This window comes from Camellia sinensis, chromosome 1 (genome assembly GCF_055761805.1).
Source record: "Camellia sinensis isolate YWXY chromosome 1, ASM5576180v1, whole genome shotgun sequence".
NCBI classification, from domain to species: Eukaryota; Viridiplantae; Streptophyta; class Magnoliopsida; order Ericales; family Theaceae; genus Camellia; species Camellia sinensis.
In genome coordinates this window covers 246616018-246640689 of record NC_138961.1, presented here as the reverse complement: position 1 = coordinate 246640689, position 24672 = coordinate 246616018, and the positions used below count along the sequence as shown (strand labels likewise).

General features: G+C 37.6%; 1 protein-coding gene and 1 pseudogene across 2 annotated transcripts; both read left to right on the top strand.

Annotated features, from left to right (window-relative positions):
- Positions 1-7377: 7377 nt before the first annotated feature.
- Positions 7378-24078, top strand: LOC114272200 (ABC transporter B family member 26, chloroplastic-like; annotated as a pseudogene). Its single transcript, XR_014347912.1, has 17 exons — positions 7378-8345; positions 9293-9420; positions 9683-9725; positions 10719-10767; positions 10883-11001; positions 11093-11196; positions 16343-16397; positions 16527-16597; positions 16717-16819; positions 20379-20698; positions 20733-20808; positions 21558-21614; positions 21705-21779; positions 22313-22387; positions 22463-22744; positions 22864-22928; positions 23006-24078. The product of XR_014347912.1 is annotated as an ABC transporter B family member 26, chloroplastic-like (transcript).
- Positions 16940-18531, top strand: LOC145805556 (uncharacterized). The gene has a single exon (XM_082900717.1). The coding sequence runs from the start codon at positions 17245-17247 to the stop codon at positions 18208-18210; it is 966 nt and encodes a 321-aa protein (XP_082756843.1). The 5' UTR covers positions 16940-17244; the 3' UTR covers positions 18211-18531.
- Positions 24079-24672: the final 594 nt, after the last annotated feature.

Here is a 24672-nt window from a genome sequence, read left to right as displayed (position 1 = left end):
ACTCCTACCCATTTGCGCCTAGCCATGATCCTCGCTTTGCAGTGAACTGAGACGTTCTGTTTTGCTTGTGTTAGCAAATCTTCTTGGCTGAACTATTTGATCATTTCATTATTCCTGATTTGGTTTTAATTCTTATTTTTTTCATTCCATCATATCCTCTTTCCTTTTCTATTTTTGTATGTTTTTTTTTTTTTTTAACTTTTAAGTGTTTTCTGTTATATTAAAACTATGGAAGTTATTATAATATGACCATGTGTTAAATAAATTTTGTTATCCTCTGAATTTTACTGTTTCACCAATAACGCTAACTGTTACTGCATGAATAACATATTTTATAATTATGCTTTTACTGTGATGTAGACAAAGGCATATGTCATCCGACAGAGAAAACAATACAATGGAGCTCTCATCAGAGGAGGATGAGGTTGTTGATGATTTTATAGATTTCTTGATGATTGCTGTAATGCATGACCATATGAACGCGTCAAGTAGTCGCCTACCGCAGCGAACGTGTCCATTCAGAGGTGATGATTACATCTTCGGCCTATTAAATGGCCATCCAGAAACAATGATGAACGTTATGCGAATGGATGCACAAACATTCATTTTATTGAAAGACACTTTACTCCATAATGGCTTTATCGATACTGAAAATATGTATATAAGTGTGGAGGAATCGCTTAGAATTTTTTTATACACTTTTGCACAAAATGATCGCCATCGAATAATGGCAGATAGATTTCAACACTCAACGAAAACAATTTGTCGGCGCATAAAAATTGTTATGCGGGCATTGTGCAAGCTTTCATCATCGGTTATCAAACCACGTAACCTAGAGGACATCCCGGGAAAAATTTTAAATGACAGACGGTTTTTTCCCTGGTTCAAGGTACGAATAGTGTGACTGTCCTGTAAATTTCTTCATATCCATAAGGGTTAATAAATATTATTATTTTTTAATTATGAAAGTAAAATCAATCAGTTTGTTTCACTTTTAATATCAAAGTCTGATATCTGTCAATTAGGATTGTATCAGTGCTATCGATGGCACATTGGTGGATGCATGGGTCCCTGCTTCAAGACAACATACATTCCACAGTCGAAAAGCAACGGTATCGCAAAATGTACTCGCAGCTTGCAACTTCGATATGTTGTTCACATTTATTAATTCTGGATGGGAAGGTAGCGCTCACGACAACGCTATTCTGGTTGACTCTATTACACGAGCTGATCTATAGTTCCCACACCCACCCAATGGTGACTGTCCCTGAACAACATACTGTACACTTTTTTCCTTGTCTGTTTTTATACATATCAATTAACAGAACTGTGTATTCATTATTTACATGTAGGCAAGTACTATTTAGTTGATGCTGGTTTCACGAACATGCCTGGATTTCTTGCTCCATTTCGGTCTCAACGATATCACTTGCAAGAGTTTCGTGGCCATCGTTATGCAGGACCTAAGGAATTGTTTAACCATCGACATTCGTCATTACGCAAAGTCATAGAAAGAACATTTGGGGTTTTGAAGAAGCGCTTCCCAATATTGCGGTCCATGCCAAATTACAAGTCTACACGACAAGGGCCTCTCGTGATTGCATGTTGTGTAGTGCACAATTGGATCCGTTTGCATGCAGTTATGGATCCATTCTTTATGGAAGCTGATAATGAAATGGCCGCAGAAGAAGAAGCAGACAGGCTTCTTGGAGACCAACCTGACTGCGTTGACATGTCACAACATGGGTTAACGTCCCAATCGAACGTTAGGGATGCAATTGCTACTGCTATGTGGCAAAATCATGTTCACCATGGGCACTGAAGATAATGGTTTTCTTAGTACATGTGTACTTAAATATGTTGTTCATGCAATGTGTAATATGCAAATTTATGTATAGTCTACCAAAGACAATTAAATATGTTGTTATTAATATGCAATGTGTTTCTTAGTAACTTTCAGAAATAAATATGTTGTCATTAAATTAAATGTGGTGGTGGGTGGTGGGTGGTGGTGGCAGATGGGTGGTGGGTGGTGATGGGTGGTGCTGGCAGGTGGGTGGTGGTAACAGATGGGTGGTGGGTGGTGGTGGCAGGTGGGTGGTGGGTGGTGGGTGGTGGTGGCAGATGTGTGTAGGTGGCGATGGGTGGTCGGTGGTGATGGGTGGTGGTGGCAGATGTGTAGTGGGTGGTGATGGGTGATGGTGGCAAGTGGGTGGTGGGTGGTGATGGGTGGTGGATGGTGGTGATGGGTGGTGGGTGGTGGGTGGTGGTGGGTGGTGGATGGTGGTGGGTGGTGGGTGATGGTGGCAAATGGGTGGTGGGTGGCGGTGGGTGATGGGTAGTGGTGGCAGGTGGGTGGTGATGGCAGGTGGGTGGTGGTGGCAAGTGGGTGGTGGGTGGTGATGGGTGATGGTGGCAGGTGGGTGGTGGTGGCAAGTGGGTGGTGGGTGGTGATGGGTGGTGGTGGCAAGTGGGTGGTGGGTGGTAATGGGTGGTGGTGGGTGGTGCTGGCAGGTGGGTGGTTGGTGGTGATAGGTGGTGGTGGTGATAAGTTCACCATTTAAAAGTGTAACAAATAACGAATAATAATAAGAATAATAATAATAATAAATAAAATAACATAAAATAATTATTATATTTTACTTTTTTATATCCCCCGATATACAAAAAGAATGTTTATTATTAAATATATTTTTTTTTGCTCATATGAATTTTTTTTCCCTTTTCATTAAAAAAAAGAATGTTTATTATTAAATATTTGTTTTTTTAGTACACATGTTTATTATTAAATTGTAAGTTGTTGTATTTAATTTCAGAACATTAATTTCATTTTTTTCTATTAATTGATGCACACAAATTATTTAATAATTGTGTAATTTTTATTTTATTTTTATTGAACTGAAGGTTTTCATAGACATGTATGACGTACTATTTATTAACATTATAACTGCGTAATTAAATGCTTTCAAAAAAAACCCCTCGTTCTTATTCATTACGTGAATAGAAAAGTTTATAACAAAATAACAAAAGTAAAACAATCACAACAAAACTCACCAAATAAATAAGCAAAACAAAAATAAGGGAAAAAAATATAACAACCGTATGATTTTTAAACAAGTTAAGCATCTTTATCAGGTGGTGTTGGAGATGGAGGGAAATGCTGATGGTACAGCTGAGTGACTCGATGGTCAATCAGATCAATGCGGTTCCTTGTCAGTTCAGCACGTCTCTCGGAGTCTACGCGGAACTCACCAAATTGATGAATTAGTGAGTTCTGAGCGGTGGCAATTTCATCGAATCGAGTACCAAATTCATCAAACCGAGTACCCAGTGTATTGAGCTGATTAGCCATTTGTTGTTCCCATTGTAGGCGCTGATTGTACCGTTCTTGTTCCAAGGCTAAATAATCTGTCCAGTAACGGGGTTGTTCATTTGGTGGCATGGCATTGTCATTGGGTTCTTCCTCATCAGGTATTGGTTCATTTTGAAGATTAAGAGAGCCCATCAACGTGTCAGAACCACCAGCTCGGGTCAGTATATATTCAGAAATTAGTGAAGTGATTTTGATCCATACTTCATCTTCAAGGTTCACATCATGGGCTTTGAAAATTATGGTTAGTAAAGCTCCAAAAGGTAGGGACCGGCCACTCAGAGTATCCAATTTTGCAACCATCATTTCTTTTAGTAATATAAAGCATAAATCTAATTTTTGTCCAATTTCAAAACAATATAACAAGTAAACTTGAAAACATGAAACAGTATTATAATGTCCTTTTTTGGGGGTGACATTTTCAACTATCCATCGATGGAGAATACGAAGGTGAGGTTTTAAATGGCTGACTTTTAAATTAGTGCCGCTAAATCGATTGTCACAAATTGTGGTATAAATCTAAGTGACATCATCAACAATTTTTTCTAAGGCAGACTCATTTTGAAAATAACATTGTAAATCTCCTGTTTCGACTCCAATAATTTGTGCAAAACGACGTAGAGAGAGTATGATTCTTTTCCCCTTAACATAAGAGGTAAGACTCCACGGTTCATTTTGTTGGTCACCCGCAGTCAAGTGAACATAAAATAATTGTACAAGATGGGGATATATCTTACTTGGTAAATTATTTAATGGTAATCATCCCATTATATCTAATTTGCCAAGTAAGAGTGAATCATATTGAGAAGGTAGTTTTACGTTTCTCCCCGTAACAATTGGTCGACGAATGAAATGTTCATAGGCTTGTTCATAATGATATGTCGCAAAATCATTAGTTGGATAGCCATCACCTTGTTGCTGTGGTGGTGGTACAGGGTTTGACGATTCACCAAGTTCGGGTCTGGTTCGTTTTGTTCTTGGCATGATTGTTCTTGGCATGATGACTGTAAAAGTGAAAGAAAAATGTATATTAAAATATACAAGAGGTAAGAAAAATGTATGAAAAATATATCAAACATTAGTATCTTTTTATGCATACAAACTTATTTTTATGAAAAAAATAAATATAAAAAAATTTGGTGACAAAATTTAATTAGGCAGATTCCAAAGAAACAGATTTGTATATATAAAAAAAAAATCATAGGAAATAATATTTGTCATTGGGGTTTGATTCATAGAGTTTATTAGAACTTAGAAACTGATAATTAGAAAAATAAATGATAGTGCGAAAAAATTATAACAGATATCAGAAAATATAACAAATGAAAATGGAACAGATTTATGAAAATGGAACAGATTTATGAAAATGGAACAGAAATGAAAAGTGACTGGGCCGGGATGATCGGGCGGAAGTCCCACGGGATGACCGGCCGATAGACCGGCGGGATGACCGGCCGGTCGTCTTCCCCTTTCCCTTCAGTGAAGCTAATTTCTGAAGCTCATGTCTGAATTTCTGAAGCTCATGTTTGAACCAAATATGAAGATGAACTGGCATCAAAATCTCACCTGTAAATTATGGAAATGGAGAAGGAGGACCTAACCAGATGGTGGATATCTTCTATTTGTCTAATTTAATTCTGTGATGTAACTGGAGAAGATGCTTCCGAGAAGGTGAAGTTGGTGCAGTAAATAGAATGAGATTCAGATTTAATAGGAAATGTGAGGTTCAGAAGGGTGAGATTCATATAATTGTAGGAAATTTTTTTTTTTTTTTACTTTTTATTTGTTAAATATAATATTATTACTTTTTTCAAATCAATATCACATGCGTCCTCTACTTTTTCTTTCCCTCACTGTTAGAACACAGCTAGAACACAGCTATTATATAATAGGGAGTAGGTATTAAGTAAGTGAAATTACGATCTTACCCTTTATATTTTGTTTTATATCATCACTTCTCATTTAAGTCCAGAGGGGCATAATGGTCATTTCGTATGTCAATTCCTACAATTATATGAGCTCTTCGTGGACAATAATAGAGTGCATTTTCTGTTACACATCTGTACTAAATTACAAAAAATGTAATAAATGAAAAATAAATTGATAATGTTTTGTAAGATTTTTATTATAATTTGTATTTTAAAATATGAAAGTTAGTATATTTATCCCTTCTTTATTAATATGTATTTTCAAAAGTTGTTGACTTTAACAAAATGTTAGAAAAAAATTAAAAACGTATTTTATAAATGAATTGATAGATTGGCAGAAAAAATTGACATCGGTTTATTTTAAAATGAAAAAATTATTTCGAAATCACAATTATTCAAAAAAATTACTAAAAAAAAATAATTGACAAAAAAAATCAATGTTTAATTTCAGTATTTTAAAAATAGTTTGGTTATTATTGTTGATAAAAAATATAGATATCAATATCGATATATGAGTTGTGTGTTTGATGATAAATTATTAGTTGAATTAAGTTTTGAAAATTACTTTCAAAACACATCACCAAACAAATTTTCACCTTTCACATATCACATCAAACTTCCAAAACATAATTCAAAATACATCTTCAAAACACAATTCAAAACTCTATTTAAAAATCATAACCAAACAAATTTTCTACACTCAAATCATAATTCTACAACCCATAAACTCAAAATACAATTCATACTCTCAAATCACATTTACAAAACACAACCAAACGCAGGCTAAATTTTTACAGTTCTAAAGAAAATTATGAAACTACAAAAATTTATAGTACTAAAGAATAATTCATTTTAGCGCACACACCCAAAAAAAAAAAAAAAAAAAAAAAACTGATACTGTAAAATTTTACAGTTTTCACCGCTGGTAAGTAAAACTTGAAAAACAACTCGTTCAAAACTTGAAATTTTTTTCCATTATAATAGGGAAATAGAAGTGTATAGTACAAAGAAAAAAATATTAAAACTGAGAGATCAAATCAGACAACAATAGTATAGAAAAAGTATTAAAATTGAGAGATCGAATCCGACAACTATTTTTTTGGTCTAAATCTAACTACATCTACTCATCTTCTTCGTCGGAAACTCATCTCTTTCACCGTCGGTGAACATGAAGTAAGAAGTTGGTGCTCAGGTCTTCTTCGTCGAAAACTCATCTCTTTCGCGCGTCAGTGTACATGAAGTATGGAGTTGGTGCTCAGTGGTTGTTTGTGAACCCTAATGAATAGTGATTATCGATTGCTGGTGACTGTAGATTAGAAAGAGAAAGAAAAGAAAAAAGGCGTGGTAGTCGTTGGCACTGTCGCCAATATCAAAAAAAGAAAGATAAAGAAAAAGAAATAAGGTGTAAAAAAAATAAGAGAAGAGAAGATAAATATGTATAAGATTTTTAAATCTACCTAAAAAAAATTTGAATTAAATAAAATACACCATTTTCAAAAAAGGCTTTTGATTGATTTACCCCAATTGCCTGTTTGTTTTGAAAGATAGAATTGAAGGAATTAATAGTGAGTGGATTATCAGTGAAGAAATTAAGTAAAATTGTATTTGTTTTAATCATAATTGTTAATGTATAAATTATTAAATTATTTTTTTATAAAATAATAAAATTATGATTTTTAATTAACAAAAAATATAAAAACGTATCAATATTAAAAAAAAAAACATGTCCAACAAAACTACACCGAAAGACAAAAAAAAAACGACAATGCTACGTAGTTCAAATTTTGTGGCTCAAAAATGGCTCAAATGGCCAAAACGACGTCGTTTTGAGTACAGAACAATATAAAAATGGCCAAAACGATCATTTGAGCCACTTTTGAGCCACAAAATTTGAGCTACGAGACATTTTCCAAAAAAAAATCCATCCTTCAAAAAAAAAAACAGAAAAAAAAAACTTATAATCTCCTTCCCATCTCCAAAAACAAACACAATTTAACAAACATAATATTAATAACGATCATGCTACGTAGCTCGAATGTCGCGGCTCGAAACGTCGTTTTGGTGTCGATTTTGTTTTTTTTTTTCTTTCTTTCTTCCCTGGTTTTGCAGAACGAATAAGAAGAAGGGAGAAGAAGAGAAGGGAGGAGGAGGAGGAGGAGGAGGAGGAGGAGGAGGGAGGGGAGGGGGCCATAAAAACCGGTTTGAGGAGGAGGGGAGCCTGGGCAGACGACGGTGGTGCTGCGACATCGGCGGGGCTGCGACGGAGGAGGAAGCAGAGGCGGCGGCGGGAGCTACGACGACGGCGGGGCGGGGAGCTGCGACGCCGACCTTCTTCCTCTCCCTCCCTTCTCTTTCTCCTCTCCCTCTCTTTCTCTCCCTCTCCCTCTCCCTCTCTTCCTCTCGAGCCATTTTCGAGCCTGGTAGCTTCGAGCTACCAGGCATTTTCCTATTAATAAATCTTACCTCAATCTCATTTCTTCCTCTATCCCCTAGAACAAAGGCACCCAAGAAAAATCTCGCCGAGCTTAGCTCATGGGCGGAGGTTGACTCGATGTAAAGGGAAAGTGCAAAAGAGTTGAGGTGGCAGTGTAGTTTTCTCATTCACTCCATCCATGGCCGTACCTCAGTTCAACCTCCAACAACAAACCCACCGTTATTGCAATCAAAGCAAGTTTCCATCGGTATTTCGTCCCAACACATCATCACATTTAACTATCAACACCAATTTTCGATTTCCAAATTCAATCAATCCACCCAACATCAGATATAAATGCTTTCACCTTCACATTCCGAATTCAGGGCCCGCAAAGGACTTGTCGGCGCTGAATATACCAAAAGCTGAGGTTTTAGAGAGATGGGTTATTTTTATGCGGTCAGTGTTGCCTGGTGGAAGTTGGTGGAACCTGAGTGATTCTAACGAAGTAGGAAGCAAGGCAAGAGAGGCGAAGCCAGTCATTGTTTTACTTGCTCTTCGTCGAATTTGGGCATTGGTTGCAGATGATCGATGGGTTATATATGCCGCATTGGTTTCTCTTGCTATTGTTGCGGCGCGTGTGTTTCTATAAGTTTGAATTTCAATACATTGTTCGATTAACTCTAATTTACTTCTTATATGCCAGTTGATTTATGTGAAACACAGAATAATTCATTTAGGCTCCGTTTGTTTCGATATAAATTTACACGAAAAATATTTTTCTTGTAAATTGATTTCACACAGGAAAAATATTTTTGAATTCGTTTTTTGGCTTTGGTTCAGACTTTAAATAAAAATATTTTATTTATTTAACAAAGTGTCATTTATAAATTTTAGCGAGCTAAGATGTTTAAATGCTTTGAAAAAGGTAACGAGTGAGAGTTAACTTTGTAAAATTTATTACAAAATTTTTAAACGTATGTCATTTTTTGAGAAAGTGAGGCAAAAATATTTTACTTTTGTTCAACTAAACAACATAAAATGACTAAAATATTTTTGACAAAACATTTTACGTCAAAACAAAGGGAGCATGATTTATGTCTAAAGAAGTTAGTTGGATGCCCTATAAAGAGTGTACGTTTTGTAATTTTGTTATGATCATTGTTGCGGGGTTTTGGGGTGAGCAAAGCCGGACTGTGGTGTTTTTTGTTTGGATTTTTGTTAGATAATTTTTTTTAGTCCCTGATGATATATACACGTTTTTAGAGGGTTTTCAGGGTTGTCTATTGTAGCTTTTCCCTTGGATTTTAAAGAGCGTTAAATCAAATGCAAAGCTAGTACCATTGTTTCACAATGAAAACTAGAGTTTGCAGTGGTAACTTATGATTCCATACCGCTCACCTCTTTGTGTTATAATTTACATTAAGACCCGGCACCATGATTAAGATTTATAACACTGCTCACTTACTGACGATCAAAATTTTCAAGTTTGAACCTCAATCCTCTAATTTATTTATCCTATTTCTGTAGATTTTTTTTTACAATGTCCATCACCATGTAAGATATGTCCTTTTAGTGCAGCTCTCGGAGAACTCAATTCCAAACTTTTTGGCAGCATCTGTCGTCTCTGCACAGAGGGGGGAGACTGCAGTGTTCTATAGAAACTCACAGCTTTTGATTTTGTTGTGTTTTGTCTCAGGCATATGCAGGTAATTTTTTGCTGCCTTTAATCATGTCACATTGCAGGCATTTTTTCCAGATCATTTTGACTTGTATAGCTTTTAGAACAAATAACTTAAATGGAAAATTGTCATTCTCATGCTAAATTTATATAGATAAAAGTGAAGTTAATCTTTGAACTTGAATATATTGTCACTAATTTATGTTCAAAATAGTTGCTTTTGAAGTTTGGGCTATTTGATGAGTATTGATTAAGGTGCTTGATTGTTTATGCAATCATGTGAATTTCAGTGGTGTGTGAAGTGGCTACTTTGGAACGGCAAATATGATATTGGTGAGTCCCTCTTAAATTTCAAGGATTTATTTCGAATTTTGATAAATTGATTGGAGAGAAACAAACTAACTGGAATTGGAGACTTGTGTAGTTCATTGACTGAATTCGAACAAATTCCATCATAAAGAAACATTAAACTGTTTCCAAGGGTTTGATGTAGATTTTCCATGCAGATTGACAATGTTCTTATTAGCTAATTCTCTGACAATGTGTTTATTTTTTATTTTTTAGTTTCACTGCTCTTTGTAGTAAGTTTCATGACAGAGTGATTATTATGTCTGATGTTCTATATCCTTCATGAAAATTGTTGTTTACTAGCAATAGTAGCTGCTTTTACCTGTTTTTGCTTCCCAGACAAATGAATTTTAATTGGATGAAAAGGGATTCTATATTGACCCTGGAGGATACAAGAAGATTAGCCATGTCAGGCTCCTATTCGTTTGTTATTCAAATCAAATGTCCTTGCCCTCTTGAAAAAAAAGACAGCATTAGTTTCATTCTAATCATCCGAAGTTTCAATGCAAGAGGATTATCCTTAAAAAGTTTTTTTCTTTTCTCTTTCTTCAAAGCTTCCATAAAACAGTAACAGGAACTATCTTCATACCCTTTGGGCCAGAATGCTTTGATTTGTGAAACCAACAACAAACCGTAGCAAATTGAAAAACCTTATCCATCATAAACCAGGGTTGCAAAATGCTGCCCTGCTAATTGCTATGGATGGGAGATGGTTCATTCCTGTTGTAATGAGATCCCACAGCCTGAAATTTAGATGCAGGTACCTTCCTGTTGGCTTCATGAATTTCTAGTTCTTTCTGTCACCCAATGATCTGAACTTGCATTCATAGATTTTATTGATCAATCCACTATTTGTTGCTGTTGATACTTTTTTAGTGTACAACATAACGTCTTCCCTTTTACACTGTTCTGTGCTACTGTTGTCATGTTTGGCAAAACAACTTGATGTCGGCCAGTGCTTCCTCCAACGTTTTGCAGCTCAAGTGTCTAAGGGAAGCTTTATTTGCAGCTCTCATTTTCCAGGTCTGTTGTTTAATTCAGAGACTATGTATATGAGTTTCTATGCTAATTCCTCAGGCACACTATATTCCTTTGCTGTATTTGTGGTCGCTTGGCAGGGCCTGGTGTTCTCTTTTATGTAGTATCATTTTTTGATAAAGAAGCAGTTGGTGATTTGACTAGCAGGCTTGGAGCAGATTGTCAAAGATTGTCTCATGTTATTGAAAATGATATACATATGATATTATGCAGTTCTCTTCGGGTTGCCACTCTTATTGTAACTCTTTCTTTTCCTAGACTGCCATTCACTGTCAAGCTTGGCTCTTACTGGAAGTTGAGCTATTACTTTTCAGGGCATAGGTGCATTGATCAATTTGCTGACTTTATCTTGGCCTCTTGCATTTTCAACCTTGGTGATATGTTCTGTCCTATCCACAATCTTCCTATTTTATGGCCAGTAACCATTTTTATCTTTTCCCACGTTGATACACATTAGATTGGTCTTCCTAATCTTCACTTCATATTAGTGTAGTACACACGTGATCACAGAAACCAATCAATTATAGTGTGTAAATGGTTTGCCCTGTTTGCAACTTAATTTGATTGTTTTTTTTTTGTTAAGTTGCTCTATTTTTATTTAGCATTCACTTTAAGTTGCACTTTCGTAAGTTGACCTTTTTTTTTTAAAAAAAAAGTAAGAATCAAAATCTTATGTAGTCCTTTTGTGAATAAGAATCCATGTATACTTCATTGTAGTTCTCATCATGCCGATTGTAGACCGCTCGGAGAACTCCCGGCTCCGCGCGCGAGGGCGCGAAATCGTTTGTTCATTAGCTACTACAGTTTGGACTCGTGTCATGGTTCTGAATCTAATCTCGCAAAGTGCAATGCAAGACTGATAAATCACCAAAGAGTCCAAATCCGGCAAATCGTTTTGGAAAACTTATTTTTATAAAGAAGTGTCAAACATGGACTGTTTTGCCAGATACAGAGTCGCCACCTAAATATTTTGTTTTGGGAAACTTAGGAAACCCTGACTCGTGCCTAAGGCCACGTGTCCGTCATCACCAAAGTTGTCTCGGCTCAGGAACTTGGGTACGAGAGGGGAAGGTCATGCAATGAGCACCACCACTCACCCGATCAAAGATTGGCCTTTACTAACATGATATGTTGTTTTTGAAAACACATGCGCTCTTATTCCGGTTTATTAGCCTAGAATTACTATGTGATGCACGCAGCATACAAGTATAGTATAAATCGCTCAAGTTGGAACAAAACATCTCATGTTTTTTTGTTTGAAAATGGTTTGAAAGTGCTACTCGCAAGTAGGCTAAGTCGTGGATTTGCCACCCTCAAGTGGGCTTAGAAAACATGATTTTGCCACTCTCAAGTGGGTTTAAGACACACATTTTGATGAATTGTTCCAATTCAAGCAATCCAACCTTCATCCACAGGCATTCAAGCAGTTATAGCAGCTAAGCATATAGCCTCATGGCAAGCATGTTAAACATGGCAACACTTACACGCATGCAAGGATGTTAAAGTATAAACACTCACAGTGTACTCCGAACCAAAACAGGAAACTAGTTAGAAATCATGCATGATCCTAGTTCATGTTAAGATGGCTAATGTAACGCATACAAAAATGCAACTAAAATAGGCTCGGCTAATCTAAGATGGCATATGAAACGCAACTTGATAACATGCTGTTAAACATGTATTCAAGTAAATATATTGAAATACAATGCAGTTAGTATGATGCGCCGAGCCCAGTGCATGCAATACAGATGAATGGATGCAAACATGCGAAGCATAAGGATGCTAATTGAAATATGCCCTAAAACTAACCATCAAAAGCTGATAAGTAAAAGGGAGAAAGACGTGAAGCTGGAAGACATTCACACACTCACGTACACTTATTACAAAATTCGCCCTCTCGACGGAGGGTCCGAATAAATAATACAAACCAACTAATTAACTAACTATTCTAGCTAATTAATTATTACAAAACTCTTAACTAATTAAACAAATTAATTAAGTTACAAAACCGACTAAGTAAGAAACTAAATAGGCTGCCACAGCTCTGCTTCGGAATGATGAATGATGCATGCTCGGTCGCGTCCTCCCAGAAATCCACCACCGTGCCTCATGATGCCTCTGTTTGCACTGTTTTAGACCTCTGAAAACTGTGCCAGCTTCTATGATGCTTCTGACCTACCTTACGAACCATCTGAGGGGTAGTCGGCCAAGAGGAATGGCCATCGGCCAGTGTTTATGACTATCGACCAATTTTGATAGCCAATCGACAGCTCTGATGGCCAGTTGGCCACTGCTTCCTGCAGATTCTCCTTTTGTTGCAACAGAGCACTAACAGAGGCATGGCAGTGTATTTACAAGAAAATGTGTGCGTGACCACACTCCTTATCATGTTTAAAGCTCAAAGGAGTGTAGTGCTCGACTCTCGAGCCGTCAATCACGTATCTCAATGCATGATGGCCAAAGAGGCCGAGTTGCACAAATCAATGACGATGAATGCACACAAATACCACATAAGACTCAATGAACCGCCACCTTATCATGCATGATCAAAGGTGTCGGTGACCTAAGGAATGAGGTGCGTTTCATCACTTCAAGTATGAAACGCCCCTTGTTCCCCGTGTTTGGATCAACATCCGACCCAAACACAATGCAATGCAATGCAACAATGATGCAAAGATAATTCAACATGCAACATGCAAACAACATGAACATGCAACAACAAAAATACAAGCAACATGAGCATGCAAAAACATGCAATGGCAAGGGCTATGTAATGCAACACTTAAAGGACCAAACCAACCACAAATAAGCTTCATGCATGCCAAAACAATAGCCAAAGTATGCTGAAAATGGAGTCCAAAAGTATATGCAAGCATGCATGCCAATTGGTTCACAAACAAAGCATGAAGGCACCAACTCTCAAGCACATGGAAAGGGTGAAAAATGTGAGAGTGTGTCAGTGAAAGAGGCTCTGAAATCACATTCCAAGGGAGGCTAGATCATGCACACATGACAAACAAAGCATGGTAGTGGGCTTAAAGTCTAAAGCTAGCCAAGGAACTTACACCATGGCTATACCAAGCAAGCCCCAAAGGGCCAAGGTGACTCAAAACAGTCCCAAGGCAGATCTAAATAAGGCCAAAACATGCATGGAATGAGGCCAAAACAAGCTAGCATGGTGAGCACAGAACATGACGCATACAAGGCCAATGAAGGAGATTACACTACACCCACCAAAACCAAGCACGAGGTGACTATACCAACGAAAATCAGAGTTATGACATGCCAAAATAACATAAAAAATGCACTGATATGGCAGCCCACAAGCTTAGGCAATAAGGCATACATAATGGCTCATATTTAAGACATAAAGAACAACCTTCCAAAGGCATTGAAAGAGTGACACATATGAGTGTATGGCCATGAAGCATGCACTGAAATCATGGTAGGAATGATGCTAGACCATGCAAATAGCCCAAGCAACGCATGCTAGTGGACTCAATACACAAAGCTAGTAAGCAAAAATGCACTATGGCTATACAAAGCATAGCATGCATGATCAAAGAAACTTCAAACAGAGCTTAAGCATGCTGAAATATGAGTAAAAATTTCTTTGAGTTGAGCCAAAATCATGCTAGAATGATGATCAAAAGTATAGAGCATGTTAGGTTGGCAAGTAGCATTACACTACAAGTGTGTGAGGCATTCAAGAGACAACCAAACCAGCCCAAAACAGTGCTATATCATGGCAAAACAAAGCCTAAGACATGTTGAAATGGAGCCACAAAGAGGTAGAAAAACATGCCAACTTGGTGAGCCATCAACACAAGCATACAAGAGAAGGGGAGGAGAGACAACCCCCTCCTATTTGAGGCTTCAAAACGCCATTTCCACCACTGAAATTCCTCTGGAATTCAGTGGTGAAGAGGCCAAACAAAGGCTAAAACAAAGGCCTAAAAAGATGGCTCAAAACAAGGCCAAACAAGGCTCCAAAGGGTGTAGACCACCCCTAACACCAAAGAGGTCTCAAACCAACATGTTAAACACTTAGAAACAAGACTATTTTCAGTTGAAAGCAAGGCCTAAAACAATATGCAAAGATGGCCAATATGGTGTACAAACAAAGGCTTAAAAGGGGAATACACTCACCCTTGAAGCACACCTTCAAAACCAGCAGCTTCTGAGGCAAAAACCAACTTTCAGAGCTCAAATAACACTCCCAAGAATCTCAGCTCAAAGATGGTGGTGTATTGCTAGGTGTTGTAGTGCAAAAATGAAGAGAAGTTACACTTTAAGGCACAAACCAACACAATATAGAGAGAGAGAGAGAGTTATGACTCTTGTATCTCAGATTTCAGAACCTCTGGAAAGGGAGAGGGGCCTCCCTTCTTATAGAAAATCAAGTCCCAAGCTTGTTGAACAAACTAGGACTTGGTTTGAATCCATCCATACACGTGTATGGAGGATACACCAAGCGGCCAACAGCTGGCACCAGCTGGAAGAAAAAGATCTGCAAAAGCAGAAAAAGGGGTCTCGACTAACAAAATGGCCGATCGACCAAAAAGAGTGCCAATCGGCCAACACTTATGGCCAATGGCAAGAAGGAGAGGCCGATCGGCACAAGCCTTGGCCGATGGGTTGTAGAGCTGGCCAACAAGTTACCCTCTTCCCTTAGAAGCAAAACCACAAGTCCTTGGTCCACAACCAAGCACAAAACAGACAAGTTGAGAGATCCTAAGGCAAGGCGCGCAGCCGAGACTTTCGGGAATTCAAAACGAACACGAGCATGGATGATCATCGAGTCTTCAAACGATGACGTCCAAGTCTTGAGAACGGTCAAAAATGGAGTGTCTACACTGATATGTTTGGGTGCTCTAGACATCCACTGTGTGTAAAGGCAGAGATATATTTAGCTTATTTAATAACTTTCAATACAGATTCTGGCTAAACCAGGGCTAGGGTCAATCTTCTGTCTATTGCACCAAAGAATATAGGTCCTTTCTATTTCACCAAAGAATATAGGTCCTTTCTTCTTGTTCAGAGTGGATTGCTTCTTTAAATGAAGTAGGTAGCTTCCTTGTTATACTTGAAGTAAGTTGTATCATTTTGCTTTTCATGCCTTTCACTTACGAAGTTTTCTTCCAATTTTTGATATTCCTAGAAAGAGTAAGGGCACAGAGTGACAATACATGTATCACAATATCAAAGTTCTTTGTAAATCAAATCCAATGGTGAAATGAAAGACTTAACTGGTGTGACTGCCAGTTGAAGGGATACTAACAGTGGCCAAAAATCATAATGATCATGAACATGCATGCTTATAAATGAAGGGTTTTGTTGGCATGTGCGAGTAAGACACATGTTAAGAATGCTTAAAAGGATTGTACATTCTTTGTTACTTGCACTTTCATGCAGAATGTATAATCCTTTTAAGCTTCTTAACATGTGCCCCAAGGGCACACACTAACAGTTGCTTTAAAAAAATTTACTATCTATTCATAGGGGTGCCTTTAACAGTTTATGGTTTTTGGAAAGTGTTACTGAAATCTTTTTATATCTGATAGGTTCCAAAAGAAAGCAGCTAAATTTACCCAAGAGTACAGTGCTTCTGCAAACGAGGTAATAGCAGAAATTTGATCTATATTGTTTCCTAAAATTCTATATTCTTTTAAAGTTTTTTTTTATTTTTTTTATTTTCAAGTGTTAGGATGATAGTCCTTTTTTGTTTTTTTCCCTCTTAAACTTTAGGCTGCTCAAGAGACTTTTTCTTTAATAAGAACTGTTCGAGTTTATGGAACAGAAGAAGAAGGACTTGGAAGGTAATAATTCTAACTGGAATTCTTCCGCTAAGTTTACAATGACACCCAAATCTCATATGAATGTATATTAATGAGCAATCATAGGAGAATTACAGGGCATATCCTATATTATATTGTAGGTACAATCAATGGCTGGACAAGTTAGTTTATATAGGCATTCGAGAAAGTATTGCTTATGGATCTTGGTATCTGAGTTTCAACACTCTGTATCGTTCAACACAGGTTTGGCTCTTCTCAACAATTTTAAGGCTGAACTGAATCATAAGTAAATCACTTGATCAGATGCTGCAAATTGTATACTGTGGTTCATGTGAAATGTAACCTTATTGATTGTTAAAACCTATCACCTCTTCACCCACTTAAACCTACTCCACTAAACCTAACCCACTACACCACTACCACCTCACCTACTCCACTAAACCAAACCCACTACACCACTACCACCTCCACTTCACCTACTCCTTACCTACTACACACTCACCCTCTTCTATATATAGGAATCATGAATCATTGTAATAAATAACACAAATCAATCAATAATACAATTTATTGTCTTTCTCTCTCTATCAATATTTCTTACATGGTATCAGAGCTATAAGATTTAGGCCTATATTCCTTTCTTTCCGGCGGGCAGCCGGCCGGCAACCATGCCTTCGCTGCCCGCTGGAGTTTTTCAACACCAGCAAAACCATTCTTTTCTATTAGAAGATTCTCTGTACTGTGAAGAAGTTGTTGTAGGAATAGAGAGCTTAGGAGAGGAGAGAGAAAGTGATAATAATCTCTCTCTTTTCCATCTGCTGGTATTGGAACATGACCTGTTTTGGGAAGATGAAGAGCTTCTCTCTCTCTTTCCCAGCATTATTTCAATCTTTGCTTTTGGAACAGGTCGTGCTTCAGGTTCATCCCTCATATCAACAGTCAATGTCCGGATCTCTGAATCTCACAAGAGGAACCGCATCCAGGTCTCCAACACCAAGAAACCCCTCTTCTTCTATGTCAACCTCGCTAAGAGGTACATGCAGCAATATAATGAGGTTGAGCTGTCTGCTCTTGGAATGGCAATTGCAACAGTGGTCACTGTGGCTGAAATTCTGAAGAATAATGGATTTGCACTCAACCTTGATGACAACAATGGCACCACAGACTCTGCAATCTCTGTGGCTCGCATGGAGGCTGTGGAATGGATGTTGAAAGTCAATGCTCATTATGGGTTCACAGCTCTCACTGCAATTCTTGCCATTAATTATCTAGATAGGTTTCTTTCTAGCCTCCATTTTCAGAGAGATAAGCCATGGATGATCCAACTTGCAGCTGCCACCTGTCTCTCTTTGGCTGCAAATGTTGAAGAAACCCAAGTCCCTCTCCTCTTGGACCTCCAAGTGGAGGACACAAAGTACGTGTTTGAGGCCAAAACTATACAGAGAATGGAGCTATTGGTGTTGTCAACACTACAATGGAGGATGAACCCAGTGACACCACTCTCATTCCTTGATCACATCATAAGGAGGCTTGGACTGAAAACCCATCTCCACTGGGAGTTTTTCTATCCACTAAACCCACTCTCTCTCCTCACTTTGCATCCACCGTCCAAATTTTTTTTTTTTTTATTCTAAAGCTTAATTGGTGCACTCTTTGTTCCCCACTTTCTTTATTTTATATATATATCTATATATCTCTTTTTATTATATATTAAAAAAAAAAAAAAAAAAAACATCATCCTCTCTCCTCCCTTTGATTTCAAACTCCATTATTTTTATTTATTTTCTCCATTTCAAATATATTTTTATTATTTCTTTCTTTATTTTTCTTTCACATTATTTTTAATCTTTTTCCAATTCCATTCATACCATCTAGCTTTGCACACCAAACCATATTTTATTCATCTCAGGGATCAACCCCGATCACAATTTTACACCAAAAAAAAAATACAAACAAACAACCACATTCACAGGTGGGCTTTTTTTCTTCTCTACTCTGCCGCCGGTCTTTTCTTCTTGCCTCCGTCCTGGGTGGCCCTTGCAGGTGTTGCCTCCATGTTTCCCACTCCACTGGGCATGATCACTACTCCCTGCTCCTCCACTGGAGCATATGGCGGCCCTCCAAATCGGAACATAACGGTGGCCTTCCGCTTCAGCTCCTTGTTTTCCGCCTTTAGCACACTTATCTCTGCTCGCGCATCCTTATACATGCGTTGAAGCAGAGCCAGTTGGGCGTTTAACTGCTGCACCTCATTTGTCCTACTCTGCAGCCGGTTCGACAAATTTGTAACCGCAGTCATGGTTTCCACACATGACTTCAATGTATACTGATTGGCCTCCACATCCGACTGCACTGCCATTCTTTGCTCCACAGACCGCATAGGAAAGTTCAACGGAGCAAACTCCGGGGCGCTTGGTTGAGTTTCCAGTGCCACCGCACCAGTTATTTCTCTTGTGGACTCGTTCAGGTCTGGAAAGAGCGTGAGCAGACCACGGGAAGAGGATGCCATATTCTGGGTAGCTGAACGGGAAGAAGAGGCCATGTTTTTTGGGTTGCTGAGTGTTTCAGCGAAATAGCAATTTCAGACTGATAATGTTCGGAAGGGAAGTGTTTCAAGATTTGCAGCTCTTCGAGGCAATCTCTCAGAAAATGAAGAGTTTTTCAGAAGTTTTTTCCCAGGTTTTTTTTTGTCTTCGCTTCTGCCTCAAGCACAGCCTCCTCATTGGTTTATATCGACACTGACGACACGGCCGACACGCCACTCTGTCGCTCACGTGCCTCGCCGCGTCTCCGGCTCACCTTTTGATGGCTCGACGCTTTCTGTCGGGCACGCCTTTTGATGAAGTGGGCGCGCCTTTTGAGGGCGCGACTTTTGAGGGCTCACTATATATATCCATATATATATATATATATTTGGGCAACCTATATACACCATCATACAGTGTATTTTTTATGGGTCCGACAAGACTCTGTAAACTGTCCCGACATTGATTCCGGTTAGCTCCTTTATGGGTCCGACAAGACTCTGTAAACTGTCCCGACATTAATTCCGGTTAGCTCCTTTATGGGTCCGACAAGACTCTGTAAACTGTCCCGACATTGATTCCGGTTAGTTTCTACAAGGGTCCAGCAAGACTCCGTAAACTGTCACAACAACTGTCACAACATTGTCTGCTACAACGGTCCGACATGACCCCATAAACTGTCTTCTACATCAGTTTGACACCGCCATCCAGTGTCCTCTACAACGTTATGACACCACCATACAGTGTCTTCACCAACGGTCTGACACCACCATACAGTGTCCTCTACAACGTTATGACACCCCCATACAGTGTCCTCTACACCGTTATGACACCACCATACAGTGTCTTCACCAACGGTCTGACACGACCATACAGTGTCTCCTATCCTCTTTTATTTTATGTATTAATCTATTTTCTTGTTTTGTTACTCTCTCCAAACTCAAGTTGGCTAGTTCCTATCCCCCTTGAGTTTGCGGGGGCTGTTAAAACCTATCACCTCTTCACCCACTTAAACCTACTCCACTAAACCTAACCCACTACACCACTACCACCTCACCTACTCCACTAAACCAAACCCACTACACCACTACCACCTCCACTTCACCTACTCCTTACCTACTACACACTCACCCTCTTCTATATATAGGAATCATGAATCATTGTAATAAATAACACAAATCAATCAATAATACAATTTATTGTCTTTCTCTCTCTATCAATATTTCTTACATTGATTGTAGTTAACGTCCACTTTATTTCTCTAACTAAATTTGTAGGTTTTTGCTGTCCTGTTAGGAGGAATTTTGATTCTGACTGGTCATGTATCGGCTGAGCAACTTGTGAAGTATGTATTATACTGTGAGTGGTTGATTTATGCAGCCTGGAGGTTGGAAGACAATTTATCATCATTGCTTCAGGCTATTGGAGCAACTGAAAAGGTTTTCCAGCTAATGGTTCTCATGCCCAGTGACCAATTCTTATCAAAAGGCAAGACCTTTTTCTAGTATTTCTTAAAATAGAGATTCACTAGAACAATATTTTGTAGTTGTGTAAATATATGTACACTGTTTTTCTGAGGAACAAATAAATTTTTTACATGATTGTTGTCAACTGTGCATCTTTCTGTGCACAGGAACGAAGTTGCAGAGGCTTGTGGGGAAAATTGAATTTGTAAATGTATCCTTTTACTATCCTTCAAGGTCAATGGTATTTCTCATCCTTGAACTGTGTATTACGGAGGCTATGATGATATTCATTTTGTTTTCTCTAGGTGGTAAAAGTGCTTGACTATCTAAACCGTTCATATTGATAAATAGTTTCATAGGTTGCTTTTCATAGAAGTAGATGTTTGTCATGCGGATTCTGTAGATAACCAGAGCAGCTCCAGTTAGAAACTTGCTGAATTTGCTTTCTCCTATTCGTGAGTATACCTGTTTGATATTCTTCTTGATTAGTTTTGTAGGTTTTACATCCATTGCATTCAATGTAACACAGGAATGAAAATAACATGTATCTTAGATTTCTGAGAAGTACAATATTCTTTCAGATAAGGATTCACTAGCAATTAAATTTATACTGATTATACTACTTTGCATTTATCCGTTTAACACATCCCACACTGTAATAACTTGTTTTATTATTCAATAAACTTCTTATATTTAGAAAAAGTTTTTCCTGTTAATTTGTCTTTGTTAGGCTCAGTATGAATGTGCCTGGTCACATCAGCCAAACCTTTCCATTTGATAAGATATTTTTATTGAGGTAACACAGGACTCTTAATTTACTCAGGACCTTTATCATATGAATATGTCATGAAATAAATTTTGAAGACTTATAGCACCTTCATAGGATTTTCTTAATCACTCCCTTTAAGGTTCCTGTTGATCTTAACTATTCCTTGTGTTTATTCTTTTTGATGGAAATAACTCACCCACTAGTCTCTGACATTTGAACAGGTACCTGTTCTAGAGCACGTAAACATTTCTGTACGGATTAATGAAATGGTGGCAATTGTAAGAAATGACATTGCTTATTTACTGTAGTTTCATTCTGGAACTAAAATTTGAGTACAAACTGCATTTCCATTTCCTAATCTTGCCAAGGTTGGTCTCAGTGGTAGTGGGAAAAGCACATTAGTGAATCTTTTGCTTCGTCTCTATGAGCCAACCAGGGGAGAGGTAAGCAATGTTTACACACGTATTATGTCATGATCTTGGAATTGAATAAATGATTACGTGGAGGAACTACTAATCTATTATTTCACCCATTAGTTTATAAGTTTCTATATGGTGAAACCACTGATGTGCTCTCTAAGCGAGTTTCAAACATTTCTTAAACGTGTCCTACGATGTCCCCAGTGAAGTATGTTTGACACCAGATAAAATGTTTGGAACTCCATGATACTTTTTTCCCCAGTTAAACGTAAATTGCCTTGAATTTATACACCAATTCATGATTGCTGGTGCTCAGGTCAAACGATCACCCCCAAATTTGGTGCATCTGTTCATGGGTTGCTTTCTATTATCTCACAATATGGAACAGGAGTGGTGGGGAGTTTTTCCACCCGCTTATTGTTATACCAAACTTCGTTTAATTGTTCTCTCACAAGTCTCACAACTATCTTTGCATGAGACACCTTGCATGTCTAAAAAATTGTGACTTTGATGTTTGCTAGCTGGATCTTACATATAGAAGTGCCATTTAATTACAGATTTTGGTTGATAGTTTTCCTCTTAGAAAGTTGGACATTAGGTGGTTGCGGGACAGAATTGGATTTGTTGGACAGGTTAGACTGATATAATTGCAAGAAATGCTTGAAAACTTGCTACAATATTGTTCCGTAACTGTTCTATTTGAATAGGAACCCCATCTTTTTCACATGGATGTGAAATCAAACATTAGTTATGGTTGCTCAAGAGACATCAAACAGCAAGATGTAGAATGGGCTGCGAAACAAGCCAATGCTCGTGAATTTATCTCATCTCTTCCCAATGGTTATGAGACCATCGTTGACGATGGTTTGCTCAGTGGGGGTCAAAAGCAGCGGATTGCTATTGGTAGGGCCATTGTTAGAGACCCTGCTATTCTAATCCTTGACGAAGCCACCAGTGCTCTGGATGCAGAAAATGAATATTGCATTGCAGTAAGCACATTTATTTCTTCCACTATTAAAATATCATCCAGAAAATCAGTAGACAAAATAAATAAATAAATTTACTAGATTACTGTACTTGTTGATACATCATTTGCTGTATTTTTTAGAGGCTTCTTCATGCTTTCAGAAATGACTGTAGAGTAAAAAGAACAGTCATTGTCACAGCACATAGGTAAGTTTTCTTGTGGCACTTGTTTTCCTACTTGATAGTGAGATTCAATATGTGATTTTGTGACACGCCTTTTGCAGGCTATCTACTATATAAGCCACTGACAATATCATGGTAATGGATGGTAGTCGAGTTGTTGAGGTAAGGTCTTTTCCTGTATTTGGATTAACTTCATCTACAGTTGGAAATGTAAAGTGTGTGCACCATATGAAGTTCTGGGCACTTCCCCATAGTAACAGAGAGAACTTTAAACAATGGTAAAGAATTGAACTCGTTATTTTACCAATCCAACTCAAATTCAATTACAACCCCCTCTTTAAGCCGCTGGCTACATGAACCCTCATTTCTGTTGTTATAATCTATTTGAGACCAGATATAATATCGAAGATTGGGCAATATTGCCATTTCAAAACATCAACTTTTATACATCAATATGTATGGTCTTGGATTATTAATAATGATTTTTTTTTAGAATTCGACTGTTTGATTGATCCACTTCTATTATGTCAATATTAATCACTACTGTTGGAATTATGGTTCTTATTTATGGTGATAATTATATGTCTCATGATCAAGGATATTTGAAATTTTTTGCTCACATGAGTTTTTTCTGTGCTTACATGTTGGGATTAGTTACTAGTTCTATTAAGTTCATTATGGGCCTCTTTTTGTCCTTGTAGTTTCTCTGACTTGACCAAATCACGTTTTTGTGCTTCGGTGCTTGTTTTTGACCTTGGTAAAAATGCAGAAGTTGCTGACCATATGGTAGCATGCTTCTTGCCCAGAGCAAGGCTGTTCTCCCTTTTCCTATGTTCCTGCTATGAATATAGTGTTCAGTGTGCTAATGACTGATCTATGCAGTTGGGCAATCACGTGGACCTTCTTTGTAAGGGCGGACTGTATGCACGGTTTGTAAGAACAAAAACAGATGATCTAGCTTGATCAATCTCTTATTTACTTCAGAGGGTAAATGACAAGCACATTTTGGTTCTACAGGATAGGACACTCGTAAAGAATGGGACCTATGTATTCTAAATTCTAATACATCTCAGCTCCATGCTGTGGAATTTTTATTTTTTGTTTTGAAAATTTGGTGGATGCTAATCTTGACCGACTTTTCTTGATTTGTAGAGATGTATGTTTATCAAGTACTAATGGGAAGTGTTAATTTTTGGAATTATATTTTTTCATATCAATCAAAAAAAAAATCTGACATCTTATATGGATCATAATCAACACTTTTCTCAATCAAGGATTGTGATGACATAAAAGCACAAATCAGTGTCTTGCTAGATCAATATTTGAGTTCTAATAATAACATTGAATTGAGTTTCGGCAGATAAAAATTTGCAAATCAAATCAAATCAAAGCTTAGCAGGTAAAAATCAAGGATAAATTACAATGAAACCCTATATAACTTTGAGATCACGCCAACATTCCTTGTGAAGTTAACATGGTTCATTCGTATTTTAATTATCATTAAAACGGATGGGAGAATACCACGTAGGAGGTGACGGAGCGGAGATGTTAATTTTGTTACTTTAAAAATAGTAAAAATAATATATACAATAATTTATAATTAAGCTTACAGAATCGAAAGATCAAAGTTAAAATGCACAACAAATCAAAATTAAGATTTTAAACACCATCCCAAAATAGATTTACAGGCATCTGTTGGATAGTCTTCACTGTATTTAAATAAATTAATTCTATTTGGGTACTAAACGACAAATAGAATGCAAAAGAA